Genomic DNA, 18,989 nt, shown 5'->3' with positions numbered 1-18,989 from the left:
CCTTAGCATCTTTGCAATCAGTGTGATGGATTCAGATTTACATGTGTTTCTCTGTCTAATGCAGAGATAAAAGAGGCATAAATGAGAGATGGAGATGCTGTGCTGAAATTGCTCACGTGGCGACTGGAGAGCTCTGTTTTAAATTGCTCTGATTAAGAAGTGCAGGTGCAATTGGCTAAAAATGGTTTTGATTTCCTCTCCTGGGTGATGTAAGGCATGTAGGGCCGGCTTGAACGCGAGTAACCCCGGCTGGTTTTACCGAAAATAACCCGGGCACTGCAGCATCAGCACCAGGCAGCTGCGCAGGTGCAGCCTTTAAAGAGACAGAGGCCCTAAAGAAAACATCTCTCTCTCAGACCTCCCTCATGTTTACTCAGTCTGTCAACAGCAGTGCATTGATTGATCATCTGGATCAGTATTATGAAGAAATAAAAAAATATATTCTTATTCACAGTGGAGTTTTATCCTAATTTCACTGAGTTATTCCCAATCCTCCCTCATGTTTACTCAGTCTGACAACAGCAGTGCATTGACATGATGGAGCCCAATTGATCATCTGGATCAGTATGTGGCAGATGAGAAATAAGAAAAGTCTCCTGCAGAGCTTTATCCTAATTTCACCGAGTTATTCCAAAATCCTCTCATTTCCCCAGAGAGCCCCAAGTAGCCCCAGAATAGATTTAAATTGGTCTGATTAAATGAAACAGGCGGTCAATCTGATCTGAATACATTCAATTAACTGTGAATTAATTCCAACATTTTAGGTCTTTGCCTTTAAATCATCCTTAAAAATGTCTTTATGTTTCTTTTTTGTTTGTTTTATTCATGTTGTTGTTGCTGTCTGTATGTCCCTTTACAAGTATGTGTATGTATTCCTTTAACACTAAATAAAAATAATAATAAAAAAAAATGTCTTTATGGGGACTCCAAATGTGCCAACTGTGCATAATACAAAATGTTCTATTTTTGTGACATTTAATTCACCCTTAAACACGAGGTCAGGATGAGGATTAGAGGAGGAAACAATAAAAACAATATTTTTTTTTCCTCCATGCAGTTATTCCCAATCCTCTCATTCCACCAAAGAGCCCCAAGTAGCCCCAGAATAGATTTAAATTGGTCTGATTTAATGAAACAGAGCTGTCAATCTGATCTGAATACATTTAAATAGCTGTGAATTAATTCCAACATTTAAGGTCTTTGCCTTTAAATCATCATCCTTAAATATGTCTTTATATGGGGACTCCAAATGTGCCAAAATACAAAATGTTCTCTTTTTGTGACATTTAATTCACCCTAAAACTCGAGGTCAGGATGAGGATTAGAGGATGAAACAATAAAAACTATATATTTTTTTCCTCTCCAGTAGCATCCTGCCATGCAGCAACGCCCTGTATCTCCCAGACCAGCGTGCACAGACGCACTAACCGGTGAGAGGATAACCGGAGCTGCTGCTACATCACCGAGCTGCTGCTGCTGCTGCTGCTGCTGTTGAAGCATCTGCAGAGCTGCTTGCATGTTTTTTTCCTCCTTCATTCCAGATGTCACAGCCTGAAGATTGTCATCACTGCTGAGGATGTGTGTGAGTATTTCCATCGCCATCGCCATCTCCATCGGATGGATTCAATGAAAGGAATAATCCTGCAGAGGGGAGAGCAAAAGAAGAAAGCCATGACATGCATCCTGTTCCCCTGACGATTCTCTCTTGGATGCAGTCATAGTTTGAGGCCGGACATGATTTTAATCTCAGGAGTTGCTGTCTAGTGGATGCGGGATGTTGTGCGCCGCACCCAGAGACATATATCGATAAGGAGAACACAGCAGATCTGTCTTTCAATGCATCTCATCTGATTTTTCCTGGACGCACAGTGAGCATCTTTTTTTTTTTTTTTTTTTTTTAAACTGGCTGGGACTGTCTTGGAGGAGCTTCTGATGTGGAGGGATTGTGCTGTTTTGTCTGAAGGGATCAACTGAGCACTGTTGCTCTCACCCAGAGAGGAGAACCAGGGCTGAGCTGGTGGTCGTTTCAACACCCTATAATAATAATAAGTATGTGCAATGTGTGTGTGTGAGTATGTGCAATGCAACACACTGTAGGGAGCCTCATATATGTGTCATCTTCCTTATCATCTTCCTTTTAAAGAAAAGTCCCCACTGCTCTGTCATTTTCATGTTTTCATCCTCATCAGTTTGTTGTTAACAGGTGCTTTCAGAAGAAGCTGGCAGCATCCCTCATCACTGACCAGTCACTGCAGAGAGTCACCACTGCAAAGCTCTACAGATGCATTCAATAACCATTTTTCATCCCCTTATAGGAGACTTTTAATGTGCGTTCTTACATACATACATGCACACACACGCAGGCCTTCAATCTGACTAAGAGGCCATTAAAGCCTGTCAGAGTTTTACTGTATATGCAGACTTGTAATGGAAATTCGCTAATGGCAGGGCTGATCAATAGACGCCATGGTCAGTTTCCTTCACCGGCCTTCTTCACATGGGAAGATTTTTCACTGCAAACACAGAATAGGTCATGACAGTAGACAGTATTACTACAACACTATGCATGGCAACAGTGGATGTTTGCATACGATTACTGTATAAGTTTTAGTCTCTATTTTAGGTTTGCTTTGCTCCATAACTCTCTGATGTCATATTTGTCAGTATTTATTACAGGAATCTTGTTTCTGACATGAATGGTGCCACAAAATGATATTTCCATGAGGCTTAATGTGCCTGAACTAACCATTTCTGACCCAAACAGACATCTGTGTGTCATCATGACTTCTTTTATTTGCTCAAAACAGTCCTAAAGGTGTTCTTATATGCCAATTTCAGGCCTGCAGGTACACAAAACTACTGTTTTCTAACTATTTAGACAGAATCAGGTGGTTTTGTATATTAACCGTGTTCTTTTACTATTCCCATTCCTATTACACACAATTCATTTACAGTACATCCCATTAGTTTTCCTGATAAACATGATCACCCATAAACTTTCAACTGATAATTACACAGCTCTTTACTTACAGGTGCTAATCTAAAGTAGGCCACTTGATTAACTTTTGAGAACCTCATTAGAGTCATGCACTTAATCCTCCTTCATTTGCTGTTACATGCCCTGACATCTTCAGTATATGCTGATATCAGGGGAAACAACATGTTTCAGATTAGTGGAAAGCTAATGGATCTGCAGCCACTATAGGCCTCCATAGTTTAAAAGAACACTTCAGACAGGCCGCCTTGCCTAGAAGGAAATTTATGTGAATCAGCAGTATAAGCGTGCTGCAGCCGGACTGAAACCAGACCCCGACTCCTCACACTCTCAATCTCATTCCCCTCAACCAGCCGGTCCATAAAATAAACTGTAATCAGATCATATCCATCACCTAGCTTTAAGATGGTGTCTGCAGTCATCCTAAAATCATTCCTACAACACACCTTTGTGTCCACACATCTGCTGAGGCACCAGTTTTCTATGGATCAGTCAAAATCAATGAAGTGTTTGTTTATTGAAAATGTAAGGGTAGTGATGCTTCTTTTTGTTGTTGAAGAAGGAGTTTGAAACAGTTGTAAAGACTGACATGTCTGTCCTCCTCTTGCAGCCTTTCAGCATGGCCGAGAGGACGCTGGAGCAGCAGGGCTCGGTGAGCATCCCCATGGAGGAGACCAAGCTCCACACCGGAGCTCCCCCCGAGGCGCCACTGCTCATCCACTTGAAGAAAGTGGAGAACCACATCACCGAGGCCCAGCGCTTCTCCCACCTCCCACGCCGCTCTGCTGTGGACCTGGAGTTCAATGAGCTATCGTACACCATCCGCGAGGGTCACTGGTGGAGGAGGAGAGGTACTGCAAAAACTCACTCCTCACACACACAGTAACCATGATGGATGAGCAAGCAAGAGCCACCCATGACGATCAATATCTGGGGTGCAGAATTTTCAAAGGGAGGCATTTAAAAAGCCTTTGTGACATTTAGGACAAATATTTCTGCTCTGTTGTTCTGACACATGAAGCCCAGCCCTGTCCACACACACACACACACACACACACACACACACACACACTTGCAGACGTCTATGTTGTAGCAGGCAGTGAGCTTTGCTGCGCTCAGCAGAGTTTAGACATAGTAAATAATTTACACTCGCAGGTTGGCACACTGCTTGCCTCTCTTTCCCCCTGCGTTGTCTGACGATAGGCGGTGGCAGTGAGTCAGACCCTCGATTGATCTGCTCATGAACTATATTACATTTGCAGCTCTCCACCTTTATTAACCAAGAGCCTCCAACCTTTGGTCATCTCTTGCTTGTCAACTAAACCACCCTCTGTAAACTATTAGCTGCTCTTCTGTATACTCAGCAGGGTGGGGATGATGGGGGACTTCAGAGGAATCCTTTATTCACACTCAACGTTTAGGAGAGGCCCTTACATTATGCATTGCAGGTTGTCTTGCGTTATTTTCAGTCTTGTGTAATATTAATGTGCATTATGAAAGCCTGGCAGAGGAGTGTTTGTTGTTCCGCCGTCCGTGAACCCTGGACGTATGCAGAGTATTAATAGAGGAGGATCAGAAAGCTTTTTGACGCCCATGTTTTTCCTTTCTCGTCAAAATCAACCTGTGGTTTCTCTGCTTTTTGTTTAGTGTTGTCTCTTCGGGGGTGCCGGCTTCAGCTCATCAGGCTGATGATGTGTGAGCAGGAAGTGTCTCAGCTTTTACTAATTAAGCGGTGCCTTTCATGGAGAGGCTCGCGCTGCCATTTTCTACTCTCTTTCCAATCTGACTGCCGTCATATACACCCGGCTCCTTAAAACCTTGGCTTTCTGCCTCTCCAATTACCTCTGCCACTCATACAATAATACAACCAGTGTGTTGCTTATATTTGACATTTACTGTAGTTCATTGTCGGTGTTTGTGTCTCATTTGACGGGCTAAGCTCATTCTCTGCGGTTTCTGTCTGCCTGATCAAAGCTGTGAAAAAGGTGTAATCACACAGAGTTTAAAGACTGTTGTGTGCTTTAGTAGTCAGTGAATATTTCTCCTTGGAAAAAGAACATCATTTTAGGTAATTTCTGCTGAATTATGTGCAGTTATACAGCTGGTAGAGGATAAAGGATGATGTCAACAATGAGCTTTGAACCCGTGATGTCATTTGTAATTTTGTCTCTTGACACACTACGTATGAGTCATAATGTCTGCGGTGAACAGGAAGAGATTAGCAAGAGGAAGATATCGTAAATGCAGAATTGTTTATTTTATTGTTAAAGGGCTCAGGAAGGTTAGGTGATGTATGAGCTGCCCGCCGTCTGCATTTGTTAGAGGTTCTTCTTGGCAAGGGCGGCCATTTATCCCTGTTAGGATGAAGCTGCTGTGACCTGCTTTCATGTTGAGGGTGTTCTCCTCCTGTTGAGATATTCTCCTACCTGGTGAAACACTACCAGCCACGAACAAGAGGAAGGGGAGGAGAGAGAGCAGGAAAATGTTTACATGCCTCTGGGTGATTTCAGTTCTGCATTTTGTTATTTACTGCAATTGCGTCTGTGCACCTGCATTGCTGATTTGTTAGGAGGAAGAGGAGTGTGGTCATCTTACAGATAAAATCCACATCTTTTACTTAACCTGCTCTGTGCTGCTTTAGACCCTGCTCCTTTTAAAATGCATCACCATGCACACCATAACTCAAATTTACGACTGTGATGCAGACCTTGCTGCTTCACCACTAACTTTGTGTCATTTTCTTACAGAATTGTTATGAAAATGAATGATTAGGTCTGATTAGATTTCAAAAGAAAGCTTGTTGTGTTGTAGACCGTGTGGTCAGACAATATAGCCTCCAACAGAAGCTCTCTGTATTTGTCATGTGAAGAGCCTGAGTGTGTTATCTACTAAATGTCCTGATGTGAGGGGGTGGACCAATTAGAAAATGATCAAGAACATCAGACAGATCTTATCACTTCATCTCGGTTCTTTCATCCCTTCATTTTCATTTTTCTGTGTGTGCAATTTCACAGCTTGGACAAATTAATTTAATTTGAAAGACTTGTTTCTTTCTTTACAGTTGCTTTCAATTTGCCATAATTAGTCATATTAGCTTGAACTGAGTTGATTTTAATGCAGTTATGTGCAGTTTAAATACATTATATTAAATTAATAGATATTTATAAATAGTATATAATTTTGTTATATTAGTTGAAATTCTCATTACATCCCGACAGCAATCAATAAATCAAATACTCCGTAGGCGCAGGACTGTAATAAACCCGTCCAATCATTTAATTTGGGCTACCCACAGCGGTGAGTACTATATAGACATGTTCTTTGTTTACATTCATAACATAGAGTGTATCTGAGAAGTGGACATAGTCACCGTGATGTCACCCATTGGTTTGTGGGCTGCCGTTTTGAAGTCTTAAGTTCAGCATTTTGGCTGTCGTGGTTGAGTTGCTTTGTGGGTTATGTAGGCACCAGGGTTTTGACAAGAAAAAAAAATGCATAGAAAAGACGCTATCTCATTGCCTGCTATAACCGCCACCAATATATAGGAGTGAAACTCGATGGAGTACTCTTTTGAACATATTCTAATCTATCATGTGCACATGACAGCATTTTATATGAGCAGGTTATTATTCTGTTGTGATGATATGCCTTTTCTCATGGTGCATCCACTGTCTGGCAGTGCCGTTTATGTTTGCATATAGTTAATTAAACAAGGTTAATATAGAATATGCAAATGTTAAACTGGAACTCATCTTCTAATTACATCACAGCCAATTTGATCAAAGAGCCTATTTACCAGAGTCCTTTAAGATTACAATGATTGCAGTAAAGAAACAAACATTGATTAAGTGTTAATTTTCTTCAGGTCGTGCACCCCGATTCGACTGTTATCAGTTCATTAAATAGGCGTTATCAGTCGCTATAAGCACCATAGATGTTGGTCAGTAGGGGCATACTACTCCTACTATGTTGTAAAAGTGAAAGTGACACTTAAGCGCAACTCATTCTAACTACAACTTCTTTAGGTTTAGGCAACAAAACTACAATTTCTTTAGGTTTAGGGAAAAAAAAACTGTTAGGTTTAGGCAATAAGACTACAACTTCTTTAGGTTCAGGCAATAAAACTATAACTTCTTTAGGTTTAGGCAAAAAAAACAGTTAGGTTTAGGCAATAAGACTACAATTTCTTTAGGTTTAGGCAAAAAACAGTTAGATTTAGGCAATAAGACTACAACTTCTTTAGGTTCAGCTTTAAATAAAACTACAACTTCTTTAGGTTTAGGCAAAAAAACAGTTAGGTTTAGGCAATAGGCAAAATAAAACACTTATTTAGGTTTAGGGAAAAACATAGAGTTTTGGGTTAAAATAATTAGGAACATAAAGACACCTACACATTGTTGATTTCACACAGGAGGCAAACTCCGGTCTCCTGGGTGAAAACTGTGTTTTGACATCTGCTTCTGCTCCTGTCATAATTATTACGGTCGCTAGAGGTCGCTGTCCTCTTCTTTTATACCTTCTTTTGGTGATCTACCATGTGAATAGATGATACAACCTACCAGTGGGTGTAGTAGGCCCCTATTGACCCACATCTATGGGGCTTATAGCGACTGATAACCACCTATTTAATAGCCTGACAACAGTCTAATCAGCTGGATCATATGAAAACATATTCCTGCTGCGAGAATTGAGTTCCAATTTGAGGAATGTGATGACCTCGCCTCAACCGTGACTCATAATAATTTGCGTAACAATTACTTTGAGATATCCTATGAGATCAGACTGTCACATGCGGTTAAATCGGTGCGTTTTTGACAGTGAGGTCAGCTATACTCCGTGGCTCTCATGAGGCTGGGTGATCAGGATGAGCCCGCAGCCTCGCACAGATAAGACCATTATTATGCGCGACCTACAGAACTGGGTTAGATCATCAGTATGCACCACATGCCAGAGCAGGGCTGCTTCACTGACAGCAGGCTGCTCTGCTGTCTGAGTGGAGGCTGTCTGATGTAATAACACTGCGTGGGAGGAGGGGGCACTGCCATTAGGCTACTTTACTCATAGAGTGAAGGTTTAAGGGGGCTGGCAGTTCTGCAGCCTGAGACCATAATTACTCGGCTGAGACAGGAAGGAGAAGCATCCCTGCAGACAGCGGAGGAATGTATTGGTGAGACGAGGGAGACACAGGGGTGACAACAAGGCAGGATACTTACAACTCTCCATATCTGGAAGCTTTCAGAATCTGTCAACTCTAAAACTGGTCTGCGTCATGAAAAAAAACCTGAGCCATCTTCATTAAAAAGCCACACCACCTCAACCTTTTAAACCGCTGCAGGGAAGTAAAGCCTGTGGTCTTTCTGTTGGCGCCACTGAGAGAGCCATGATCTTAAATCTTTCTCTACCTTTCTTTTCTTTACTTTTTTTCACAGTAACGTTTTGCTGCACACCTGATGCCCAGCTCTCCTAATGCTGTGAAGTCTTTACTTTTTTTTATTCCTCACAGCCAATACTTCACCTTGAAGTCTTTTCTGTTCCCCAGACACTCATAATCTCTTGCACATCTTTATCTGTCTATCTTTCCATTTCCAGCATTATTAGTATTTTTTAAACTGTTGTCAGTAGCCTGCTAATCAGGAAAATGTTTAGACAGACGACCTCATTGGTGGTTCCTGGTATTCACATTTAGTAGCCTGTGACTTCCTCATGCTGGAGTGAAATTAGGCTCGCTGTCTGCGTAATTATCTGTAGAAACACTTAAGAAGTGAGCGTCACGGTGCAACACGACTCAGTAGGTTCCAATGGTAGAAACAGACCATTACGCTGAACCACCTGGTTCACTTTCTCTTAGTCAGGAGTGTAAAAGTGAGCAGACTGATAAATGACCAAGCGGATGGACCAAGACTAAAATAACTACTGGGTATAAAGGCTAACTGAATACAGAATGTAAAATAAGTTTGTGTCAGCAGTTGTTATTCTCGAGCAAACGTCTCTATCTTCCCTTCTCTACAATTAATTTCCCACGAGTACACTGAAAACCGACGGAAGAATATAGAATATAAATAAACTAAAATTATACTTTCATTCCTCAGTAACTGATCCTGTACTGTGTGAGGGTGGTACAGCATACATTTAGTTAGATTAAAATGATCCACGACTCTTGACTCGTGCTGGATTTTGAGAATTTGCTTTAAAAAACCTCACTTTTTGTACAATTTTGTTTTTGTGCTTCTACTTTTCCATTCAAACTTGCTTTTTTACTATTCTTTTACCAGTTATTTCTCCTCTTTGTCAGTGATTACTGGTGGATGTTCAAAATACACTTCCTAAATATGATAAACTGATGCTATTTGTATTCATATTTGTCATTGTTTGTGTAGTTTACATTGTTTACATACTTGACTGCTGGAAATTGTATCTTTCATTCATATTATATATGTATAGTACCATCATTAATATTACTATTACTATATTATTATTGTTGTATTAACCTATACTACACCTATATATAATTATTATTATCATTATTATATATCTTCTTATTATATCTTCTCATAGCATTTCTATAGTAGCTATACTACTATTATACTATTACATTACACTACTGTATCATACACTATGATACACACTACTATATTCAGTACTCTTGCACTATTTGCACTACCGTTGGCACACTTCACTGCTGTACTTATGTTATCTTATTTTTTATTTTATTATACTTTATTCTATTCGATTTATCTCTTTTTAAGGTGTATTGGTGTTGGGATGTGTGTTGTTTAAGCTACTGGATGCCTAAATTTCCTTCGGGATCATAAAAGTATCTATCTATCTATCTATCTATCTATCTTGTAGACAATGTAATGTGAGTCTGGTAAATGGGCTATAATAATATAACATATAATATATATAATATAACATGTAAACTTTGGACTCAAATGTCTGAGAATGATTAATAAGAACATTTACAGCACTATAAATAACAGCTTTTTGTGTTCCCCTCTTTGTCAGGTTACAAAGCCCTCCTTAAGTGTCTGTCGGGAAGATTCAGCAGCAAAGAGCTGATCGGCATCATGGGGCCTTCTGGAGCCGGGAAATCCACTCTGATGAATATACTGGCGGGGTACAGGTGAGATGTGGAAGATCTCTTCTTTTGATTTGATTCAGTGCTTTAGAAAATGTCCGTAATGTCATTTTGTTTTGTGCTGGGAAAACAGGGAGACGGGCATGAAGGGCCAGATCCTGGTGAACGGTCGACCGAGGGACCTGAGGACCTTCAGGAAGATGTCCTGCTACATCATGCAGGACGACATGCTGCTGCCACACCTCACTACGAGGGAGGCCATGATGGTGAGGTCATCCAAAAAAATATAAAACACCTCATTAAATCCTAATGTTCATAATGATAATAATGTGCCGACTTCTGTCTGTCTTTCAGGTTTCTGCAAATCTGAAACTGAATGAGAGCATGCAGGTCAAAAAGGAACTTGTAAGTCTCACTTCAGAGATTTCTATACTATTTATACCAAAGTACTTATCCTTTTATTATCTTGTATTAGGTCATTATGGGTGATATTGCATATCAACCCTAAGAGACCCACTTAGACCCGTTTTTTGTCTTTTTTAGGGGGGGGGGGACAGAGGGTCTTTAGCAAGTCAGCCGTATATGTCACATGAACACAGTTAGACTCATTGAATCCACAGTGGGCATGTCTGTAAAGGGGAGACTCGTGGGTACCCATAGAACCCATTTTCATTAACATATCTGGAGGTCAGAGGTCAAGGGGACCCCTGTGAAAATGGCCATGTCAGTTTTTCCGCAAGGTTGGAGATACATATCATATCAGTACCTTCAGTCTAGCTCTAAAGCTGAGCCCGCTACAGCCTCTGAAAGACGGTAAAGTCAGCGATCCTGTGGGTCTCACATGGTGGGCCAGCTTGGTTTATGGTAATATTGAATTAACAGGATTTGTGCATCAACATAATGATGTACCCTGCTTTTAAAGAATCAAATTCACTGGATTAGCAGCCAAATGCAGGCTTCATCTGGTTATTTATAGATAAAATATCACTTTGGTCAATAATGTAACGTGACTTCTGATAGCTATCAATGTCCACTATCTTGTCTGCAGCCCTCTTGGATTTCCACAAAGTGTTCCACATCACAACATTTATCAATATTATGATATGAGATCGCATGTACCATGGTAGTAGATGTATCCGCACCGATGTGCATCATTGTGTACCCACATCTGTGTCTGTCTGTGTCTAAGGTGGATGAGATCCTGACTGCTCTGGGTCTCAATGAGTGTTCTCAGACACGCACCAATGCTCTCTCTGGAGGCCAGTGTAAAAGACTGGCTATCGCTCTCGAGCTGGTTAACAACCCTCCTGTCATGTTCTTTGACGAGCCCACCAGGTAGATACATATCACTGAGACGCTTTAAATGTGCGTAATGTCGACATAAATCCAAATCCAATCTCGTCTTGTGTCCCCTATCTCAGTGGTTTGGACAGCGCGTCCTGCTTCCAGGTGGTCTCCCTCATGAAATCTCTGGCTCTGGGAGGACGGACAATCATCTGCACCATTCACCAGCCCAGTGCCAAGCTCTTTGAGATGTTTGATAAGGTAACTTGAGTGCTCTGATAGTGCTGGACACGTCTAGCGCTCCATTAGCTGCAGCTCAGACCAGAGCACCACCGGTTAGCGTGATTCATTTTATCCAGCTGACAGGCAGCGCAGCAGTCGATACCCGGGCCTGTTGTTTTGTCAGTTGTTCATATATTATTCAGACTGTCAGTGTGATGGAAACAATGTTGATTACTCTGTACCTGTGTTCCCCCCACCAGCTCTACATCCTCAGTCAGGGTCAGTGCATATACAAGGGCACAGTCCCTTACCTCATCCCCTATCTGAAGAACCTGGGCCTCCACTGCCCGACGTACCACAACCCAGCTGACTTCAGTAAGTCAAGCGTTAGTACGAGTGTGTGTCTGTGTGTCAGTGTTTTTGTTCTTACCAGCTTGTCCTCTCTGTTCCCAGTCATTGAGGTGGCGTCAGGGGAGTACGGGGATCGGAATCCAGTGCTGTTTGAGGCGGTCCAGGGTGGACTGTGCTCCGAGGAGGGCAAGAAGAACTCCAGAGACAAAAATGACTCGTCCTGTCCCTCTCAATGTCACAGCGTGAGTGTCACCTACAGTATATGTTTAATATTACAGGCGTCACAGCCTCACATCATATAGGAATGAAAAACACAAGCCCTGCAACCACAGTACACTGAAAATGTCAGTGTACTAATCTCTAAGAATTGTTCGATGACAGTGATGGGTTATCTGCATTCATTAAAACAATAAGGGATCTACTCATTAACATAAAAATTGTATATTTCAAGTCTGCAAAGCCACAATGTGATAAAAATGCTAAATATTGTCCTTATTATACAAATTAAAATAAAGTAGCGTTGATTGTGTCCATTTTGACCAAAAGTACTTAATTTTTTAGTTTCAAATAAGTGATCGCTGCCAGGACAAGAACCCCAAAATTCAATACACAGGGATTTGTGTTACATTCAAACACCCCGTAACTCTTTCCTGACCACACCATCCAAACTGTTCGTCCTCTCCTCCACTCCATCGATCTGTCTCCTCTCTCAGCTTCCTCTCTCTCTCTCTATCTCTTTCTCGGCCTCATGAGTCGCTTTTGATAAGAGCATCAGCTAAATGCTAAAACTGTAAATGTAAACCACCGAGAGCTCTCTGATATACCATTACTCCTGTATGGTGCAGTTTTGCCCTCCTACTCCTTTAAACATTTTATCAGTTTATTGATTTTCTCTGTTGCCCTTTCTATCTAAGTTTATCTGTGTAGGCATCAGTCAGTAACTGTAACCAGAGATTATGATGTCCATATCTTAATTTTGTGGCTAAAGCCTCCAAACTTTCATCTTCTAGTGACCTTCCACTTCCACTCAATGCCGTCATTCATCAGCTCTGGTGTGGCGCAGACACAGTGTGCATTGGAGTAGAGGTTTTAATTCCTTTAAGGACAAAATGTATGTCTATACAGACGTTATAACATTGTTAAAGGTGCTCTATACGATATCCAGAACATTAATATAGCAGCAAACAACTACTTGTTATCTAAAGATATAGAGGAGTAATGTCTACCTGAGCAGAGAATGAAGTCACTATTTTTTTTACATGATATAAAATACACTCGCAAGTTACATACAAAAAACGTTTCTAATTAAAGACTATATGTATTCTTCTACTGTTCGCATGTGACATAACGTGACATAGAAAATATAGAAAAGGCTGTGATTTATCTTTCAATGGTTGTCTTGTATCTGTGTATATTACTCCTTGTTCTCTCTGTTTTTCTCCACAGGACACAGGAACCCTTGAGAAACGTAGCTTTGCCACCAGTACATTCACACAGTTCTGCATCCTTTTCAAAAGAACCTTCATCACAATATGCAGGGACTTGGTAAAATCATTACTGTATGAACTATTCCTGCTCAAATTAAGGGCTTTTGAGTTGTGTTGATGTTTGTTTTGTGTGTTTTCAAGGTGCTGACCCACCTCAGGGTGATGTCCCACATTTGTATTGGAATCCTAATCGGCCTGCTTTATCTCAATATTGGAAATGACGCCAGCAAGGTCTTCAACAACACTGGCTTCCTCTTTTTCTCCATGTTATTCCTCATGTTTGCCGCCCTGATGCCCACCGTCCTAACCTGTAAGATGCTAACTCTCGCGAGAGATGTGGAAACATTGATTTGCCGTGTTGTTTTTCTGGTTGAAGTGGAAAGTCTTTTAACGCTGCTGCTGTTGTTCCCACAGTTCCTCTGGAGATGTCCGTGTTTATGAGGGAACATCTCAACTACTGGTACAGTCTGAAGGCCTATTACTTGGCCAAAACCATGGCTGATATACCCTTCCAGGTAATGTTCGAATGATTGAGCATGCAACAGTTTGGACATGAATGCAGTATGTTTCAAGTTAGTAACACTACAAAATCTCTTTTACAGGTACTCTGTCCAATCTTATACTGTAGTATAGTGTATTGGATGACTGACCAGCCTCCAGAGGCGAGTCGCTACCTGCTCTTTATGGCCTTGTCTACGTCCACGGCCCTGGTGGCCCAATCCCTAGGTCTGCTTATAGGGGCTGCATCCACGTCTGTGCAGGTAGGCAAACCTGCACACCTTAAAGTCCCCCTCTTCCCTTTGGTTTTTGTTAGATGGAAGTTTGTTCTTCACTGAACAGAATAATATATGTGCAGAATTTGACACTAGAAAGTTGAAGGCTTCTTTGTATTCACCTTAAATCTGAGTGTCAAGACATGTTCGTACGAACGCGATCTTGTGACATCCGAGCCAATCATGGTCCAATGTGCAATTTATACAAGTGTGATGAAGAAACTCCAGTGCACATACACTGAGAATGGGCTTTTCACTGAAGTAGGAGACATCTTGTGTCCAGTTGTTAAACTTATGATTACTATTGTATTATTGGTTCTAAACAACAATAGGCTGATGTTAGCGTAGATGCTGCAATAGCATCAGTTATATCAGAATTCAAGAGTATTTCTTCATTAAAGAAGAGCAAAGAACGGCACTGAAGGCTTTTCTCGATGGAAAAGACGTTTTCGCTCTTCTCCCGACTGGCTTCGGTAAGAGTTTGATTGACAGATGGTTCCTCCAATCACATGCCACGTATTTTTTTGTGCTTGCCCTTTTCCAAACAGTTTCCAATTTCTGTGTAACAAACCTTCTGACGGGTCAGGTTATAAATCACCTGAATCGCTGGCTGAATTGTCAGTGGTCGTGTTGCATTGTGGGTAATGTAGGCACCACAAAGAAGATTGCTTGGAATAAGTCCAGAAATGTTATAGAAGTGTAATGCCAAGTATTCTTTTAAGTATCTGCTGACAGGATATTTCATTGAGGCAGTTTTTTAATTGAATTCTACTCATTGTCTCACAGGTGGCAACCTTCGTGGGTCCAGTCACAGCCATACCTGTGCTCCTCTTCTCCGGCTTCTTCGTCAATTTTGACACCATTCCCAAATACCTACAGTGGAGCTCTTATGTTTCCTATGTCAGGTATTGTCAGCTACTTTATGCTAAATGTATTTTATCTGTCTTTGTGGTCAGTCTTTCTGTGATCAGTAATGATTTTCTTTAAATGAGCCCAGGTTCACCAGTTTAAAAAAATGTCCTTTCAGGTACGGCTTTGAGGGGGTGATACTCTCTATCTACGGGATGAACCGGTCGGAGCTGGAGTGTCCGGGCGTGGTGTGTAAGTTCCAGAAGCCAGAGGAGGTCCTGCAGCTGCTGGACGTGGAGGACGCAAAGCTCTACGTGGACTTCATGGTGCTGGGGGTTTTCTTCCTGGTCCTCAGACTGGCCACTTACCTGGTCCTGCGCTACAAAGTCAAGTCGGAGCGTTAAGACGTACAGAGGCGGATGGATGTGGACGCTCACGCATATCCCGGCAGTGTGAGATAGTAAGCAAACATATAGTCCCTCTCTCTCTCTCCACTTTTTACATACATGTACAAAGACATAAACAAGTCCAGCACATCAAATCATCAGAAAGCTGTGCTGCTCCACCAAACTGTACAGTATAATATTATCTTTTAAACGGTTTGTTATTCAAGAAGAAGGAAAAAGTGTTGTTCTACTCTGTTATTAGTTGTCCTTCAGGTAATAGTATTTTTCAGATCACCGTTACCTTCCAAAAATATTATGTATCTGCACTATACATAAACAGAATACCCAACAAAGTAACAGAAAGCATGTGTCTCTAAACTGAGAAATTTTGGTAACTCCAAGAAAGTGCCACAGCCTCCGGGTTTATGGGGAGCCATAGTAACCATCCTGGTGCAGGAGTGTCCAATAACTTGTAGCTTCTCAATCCAGTGCGTAAAAAGATAATCCGAGGTCCACATCAGAATTCCGTTCAAAGGAGCATGATTTCAGGATGGATATCGTCTGATTGCCGTCAGGAAAAGTGGAAACTTTCAGTGCCAGAAAACTTCTGTGCGGCTTCTACATCTCCTGTAGGATCATCTCATAGGGTATCCTTACCAAGACGCTGAACACGGTGGCTTTTCTTTACGGAATATTAACAAAACGACTGCCAGTGGATGACTTTCCTCGCTTCCCACCTGCAGTCTGGATCATTATTACAGGACCTTCTGCCCTAACGTTGAAAGGTGGTAGAACGTTTCGACAAGGATGAAATGTTTGTAAAAATGTCTTATACAAAGACTGATGTGGATTCACCCTGCGACCAGGCATAGGATTCCTTACCTGCTCCTTAATATAACACGTTTGTTTCTGCCATAACCGGGGGAAACACTCTGTGAGCTGGGCGCAGAATGTGAACGCAAGCATGACTGCTGTTTCCAGCCTGATGCACAGAGACAACGGTGTTTCAGGTGAAGTGCAACAGCCTATTCTGTGCTTAAAAAAAGTGTCGCTCTTTTGACACAATCCTTCGAACTGCTCGTTTCTACTCGTTGTATGACTCTTTAGCTGCCTCCCTACCGAGCTACAAAAGGAAATATCCTTTTTTTCTCTTCTTCTCTCTTCTGCTTTGCTAATGTCTGACAGATGTGTGTTGTCCAAAACGATGCTAGATACTTGAAACGCTGGCTGGACAGTTTTTGTGCCTCTGAACTAGAATGATTTGAGTTTCCTCTGCTTCATTGTTTGCACATACACCTTATGTCAACCAAACATGCTGGTTCACTCTCACACACACACAAACACACATACACACACACAGGTACATATGTACACACACACACACACACACAAGCAAACACACACATTCACCCATGGCAATGTTTAGAAGAGCCTCTCCTTGTTGCAGGGCAATGCAAATATTTTCCAATAGACTTGCTATGAAATATTTCTTACTTAAACTATGCTACTTAGTAATCCTTATTATAATGCATAAAATAACGTGAGTATATAATCAACGATTGTACAGTGAATATGTCATGCTGTAAACAAATGTACATTTGCACTTTTCAATGTTTATTCTTTTTTTATTTATTTGAATTTTATTTTATTTTTATATATCTATGTGATGCTTGAAAGTATAATGGGAAAAAACAGCAACCGAATGTTGCATGTTCACATTAGGAATGAAATTTACGAAATATTAAATTTCAGAGTAAATCGGTTTTATTTCCTCATCCAAATGTGTTTATCCTGCCGTGTTTGAGGAGATGCGTATCCTCCGCTTTCTGCTGGACATTTTTAGAATATCTGGAGTCGAGTGCGTCACTGCTGTGGATTAAAAAAGAAGAAAGAAACAGGAGAGAGATGGTAGCGTAGAAATGTGTGAAATATGAGGAAGGATAAAAGACAGTCAACCACATGTGTCATTATGTAGCTGAAGAGACTGGTGGTCTCTTTAGGAACAAACTGGATCAGAGAGCAGATCAGTGTGTTCAGCAGGTGGAGTCCTGCACAGACAGGTGGAGGTGGAGGTTGGGATGCTGTCATTAATAGCAATAGTCGACATTGTGATGTTTAACTGTTATACCTCCCACTGCTGTGGCATCATATGTTTTCTATTAAGAGCTTAATTTTAGTCGTTTTTGTTCCTAACAGTTTTATTATGTGCAATAACCACCCAAAGGTGTTTGAGACCAATTTCATGAAGGGAAAATGTGCTGCAATCTGTATTTTTGTTTCATCTTTTCATTATGTTTTTGTTGCTTCTGTTCGGTAACTAATGTGGTGGACGTGTTTACTGGATGACCCTCTTAAGGATTTAATTAGAGGGGCACAAACAGAATTAATAAATGTACTGTATGGACGGTGCTGGATAAGCCATGGAAGAAAGCCACCGGCCATTTTAATGTCAGACCCCGTCAAGGTAATTGGATCTTAGCGCAGGAAAATGTGTAGCATGGAAGAAGTATTGCATAAAGTCAGTTTTACTGCCAACACAGCAGATCTGTGTTTTCCCCAAATTATATGAAAAATCATGAGTTGGTAGAAGACCTGCAGGTATGATGTAAAAAAAGAAAAGAAACCCCGGAACAAAGCAGGGATAATTAGCAGTGCTGAAGTCATTAACCAGTCTGTGAACGTCTCGGCCTGAGGTCTTGAGGGCTGTTGTACCAAAGAAGAAAACAAATCATCCTTCTTCTGCTGCGAAATGTGAAATGTAGAGGGGTGTACCTCTCAGTGAGATTATGTTGTCAAATGTCCTCATTAATCTTCTGACCAAAGAAAGAGCTCTGAAAAGTCGCCCACGATGTTTCTAGTGATTCAGATCCAACTGGATTTTCAAATCCTCCTAAAATTGTCATGTTTCTTCGGATTTGTTTCGCAGCGTCCCTTCTAGGTCAGAAGAGTGATCATCACTCACAGTCGAGATGCTAAAATCACGTGTAAGCAGTATTCTGGAAGTGACTGTGCAGGATACAGCATATGAGCGTATGTTCAAATCAAAATGCTTCACTCTCTTTTATTACACTTTTATTTCTCATGTCACTGTTTCACCTGTTTGTCATAATAAGCCACCAGACGTTAGTGCACTCTATCATGCATGGTAAATAATAATAATAATAATATGCAGGCTATCCCTACAGAAAGCTACGATTGTCTGATTGATAATTAGTCATATAGAATGGAAGGCTGTTCAATTGTTTTTTTTATTTCATTTTTGTTTGATATGACTTTGTTTTCATTTACAGTTTAATTTATGGTTTCCCAACTCAAAAAAATGCAAGTTCTGTATACTGAACGCTGTTCCAAGGATTATAATAAAGATCATTTATAACCTTTGCCCTCGCTCACTGAGATGATTCACTCAATGTTAGTTCACATGTATTTATGAGGCCTATACATCGTCACAAAGTTAACTAAGTTAATATATATATATCTGGTTATTGGTTGTTTGCTCAATCAGATATTTCAGCAAGAGCACTTTATGACAGTTTGTCCATACACAAGGGTTTTGAGAGCACT

General features: G+C 41.0%; 1 protein-coding gene across 1 annotated transcript; it reads left to right on the top strand.

Moving 5' to 3' along the window:
• Positions 1–354: 354 nt before the first annotated feature.
• abcg4a (ATP-binding cassette, sub-family G (WHITE), member 4a) lies at positions 355–18,806 on the top strand. The gene is made up of 15 exons (XM_037748180.1): positions 355–2,049; positions 3,606–3,846; positions 10,001–10,118; positions 10,207–10,339; positions 10,428–10,478; positions 11,263–11,408; positions 11,495–11,618; positions 11,840–11,954; positions 12,033–12,172; positions 13,377–13,475; positions 13,559–13,727; positions 13,832–13,932; positions 14,020–14,178; positions 14,977–15,095; positions 15,218–18,806. Exons 2-15 carry the CDS (start codon positions 3,615–3,617, stop codon positions 15,441–15,443), a joined length of 1,932 nt encoding a protein of 643 aa, XP_037604108.1. The 5' UTR covers positions 355–2,049; positions 3,606–3,614; the 3' UTR covers positions 15,444–18,806.
• Positions 18,807–18,989: the final 183 nt, after the last annotated feature.

Source organism: Sebastes umbrosus, chromosome 17, assembly GCF_015220745.1.
Source record: "Sebastes umbrosus isolate fSebUmb1 chromosome 17, fSebUmb1.pri, whole genome shotgun sequence".
NCBI classification, from domain to species: domain Eukaryota; kingdom Metazoa; phylum Chordata; class Actinopteri; order Perciformes; family Sebastidae; genus Sebastes; species Sebastes umbrosus.
Note: the sequence above shows the minus strand (reverse complement) of the source record. Positions and strands in the feature narration are given on the sequence as shown.

What these genes read in the sequence shown, in the direction of transcription:
- abcg4a (XM_037748180.1), top strand. Translation starts at nt 3,615, where the DNA reads ATGGCCGAGAGGACGCTGGAGCAGCAGGGCTCGGTGAGCATCCCCATG. An exon ending in TGCAGGTCAAAAAGGAACTT is followed by an intron (nt 10,479 to 11,262) that starts GTAAGTCTCACT and finishes TCTGTGTCTAAG; the next exon opens with GTGGATGAGATCCTGACTGC. An exon ending in TCTTATGTTTCCTATGTCAG is followed by an intron (nt 15,096 to 15,217) that starts GTATTGTCAGCT and finishes ATGTCCTTTCAG; the next exon opens with GTACGGCTTTGAGGGGGTGA.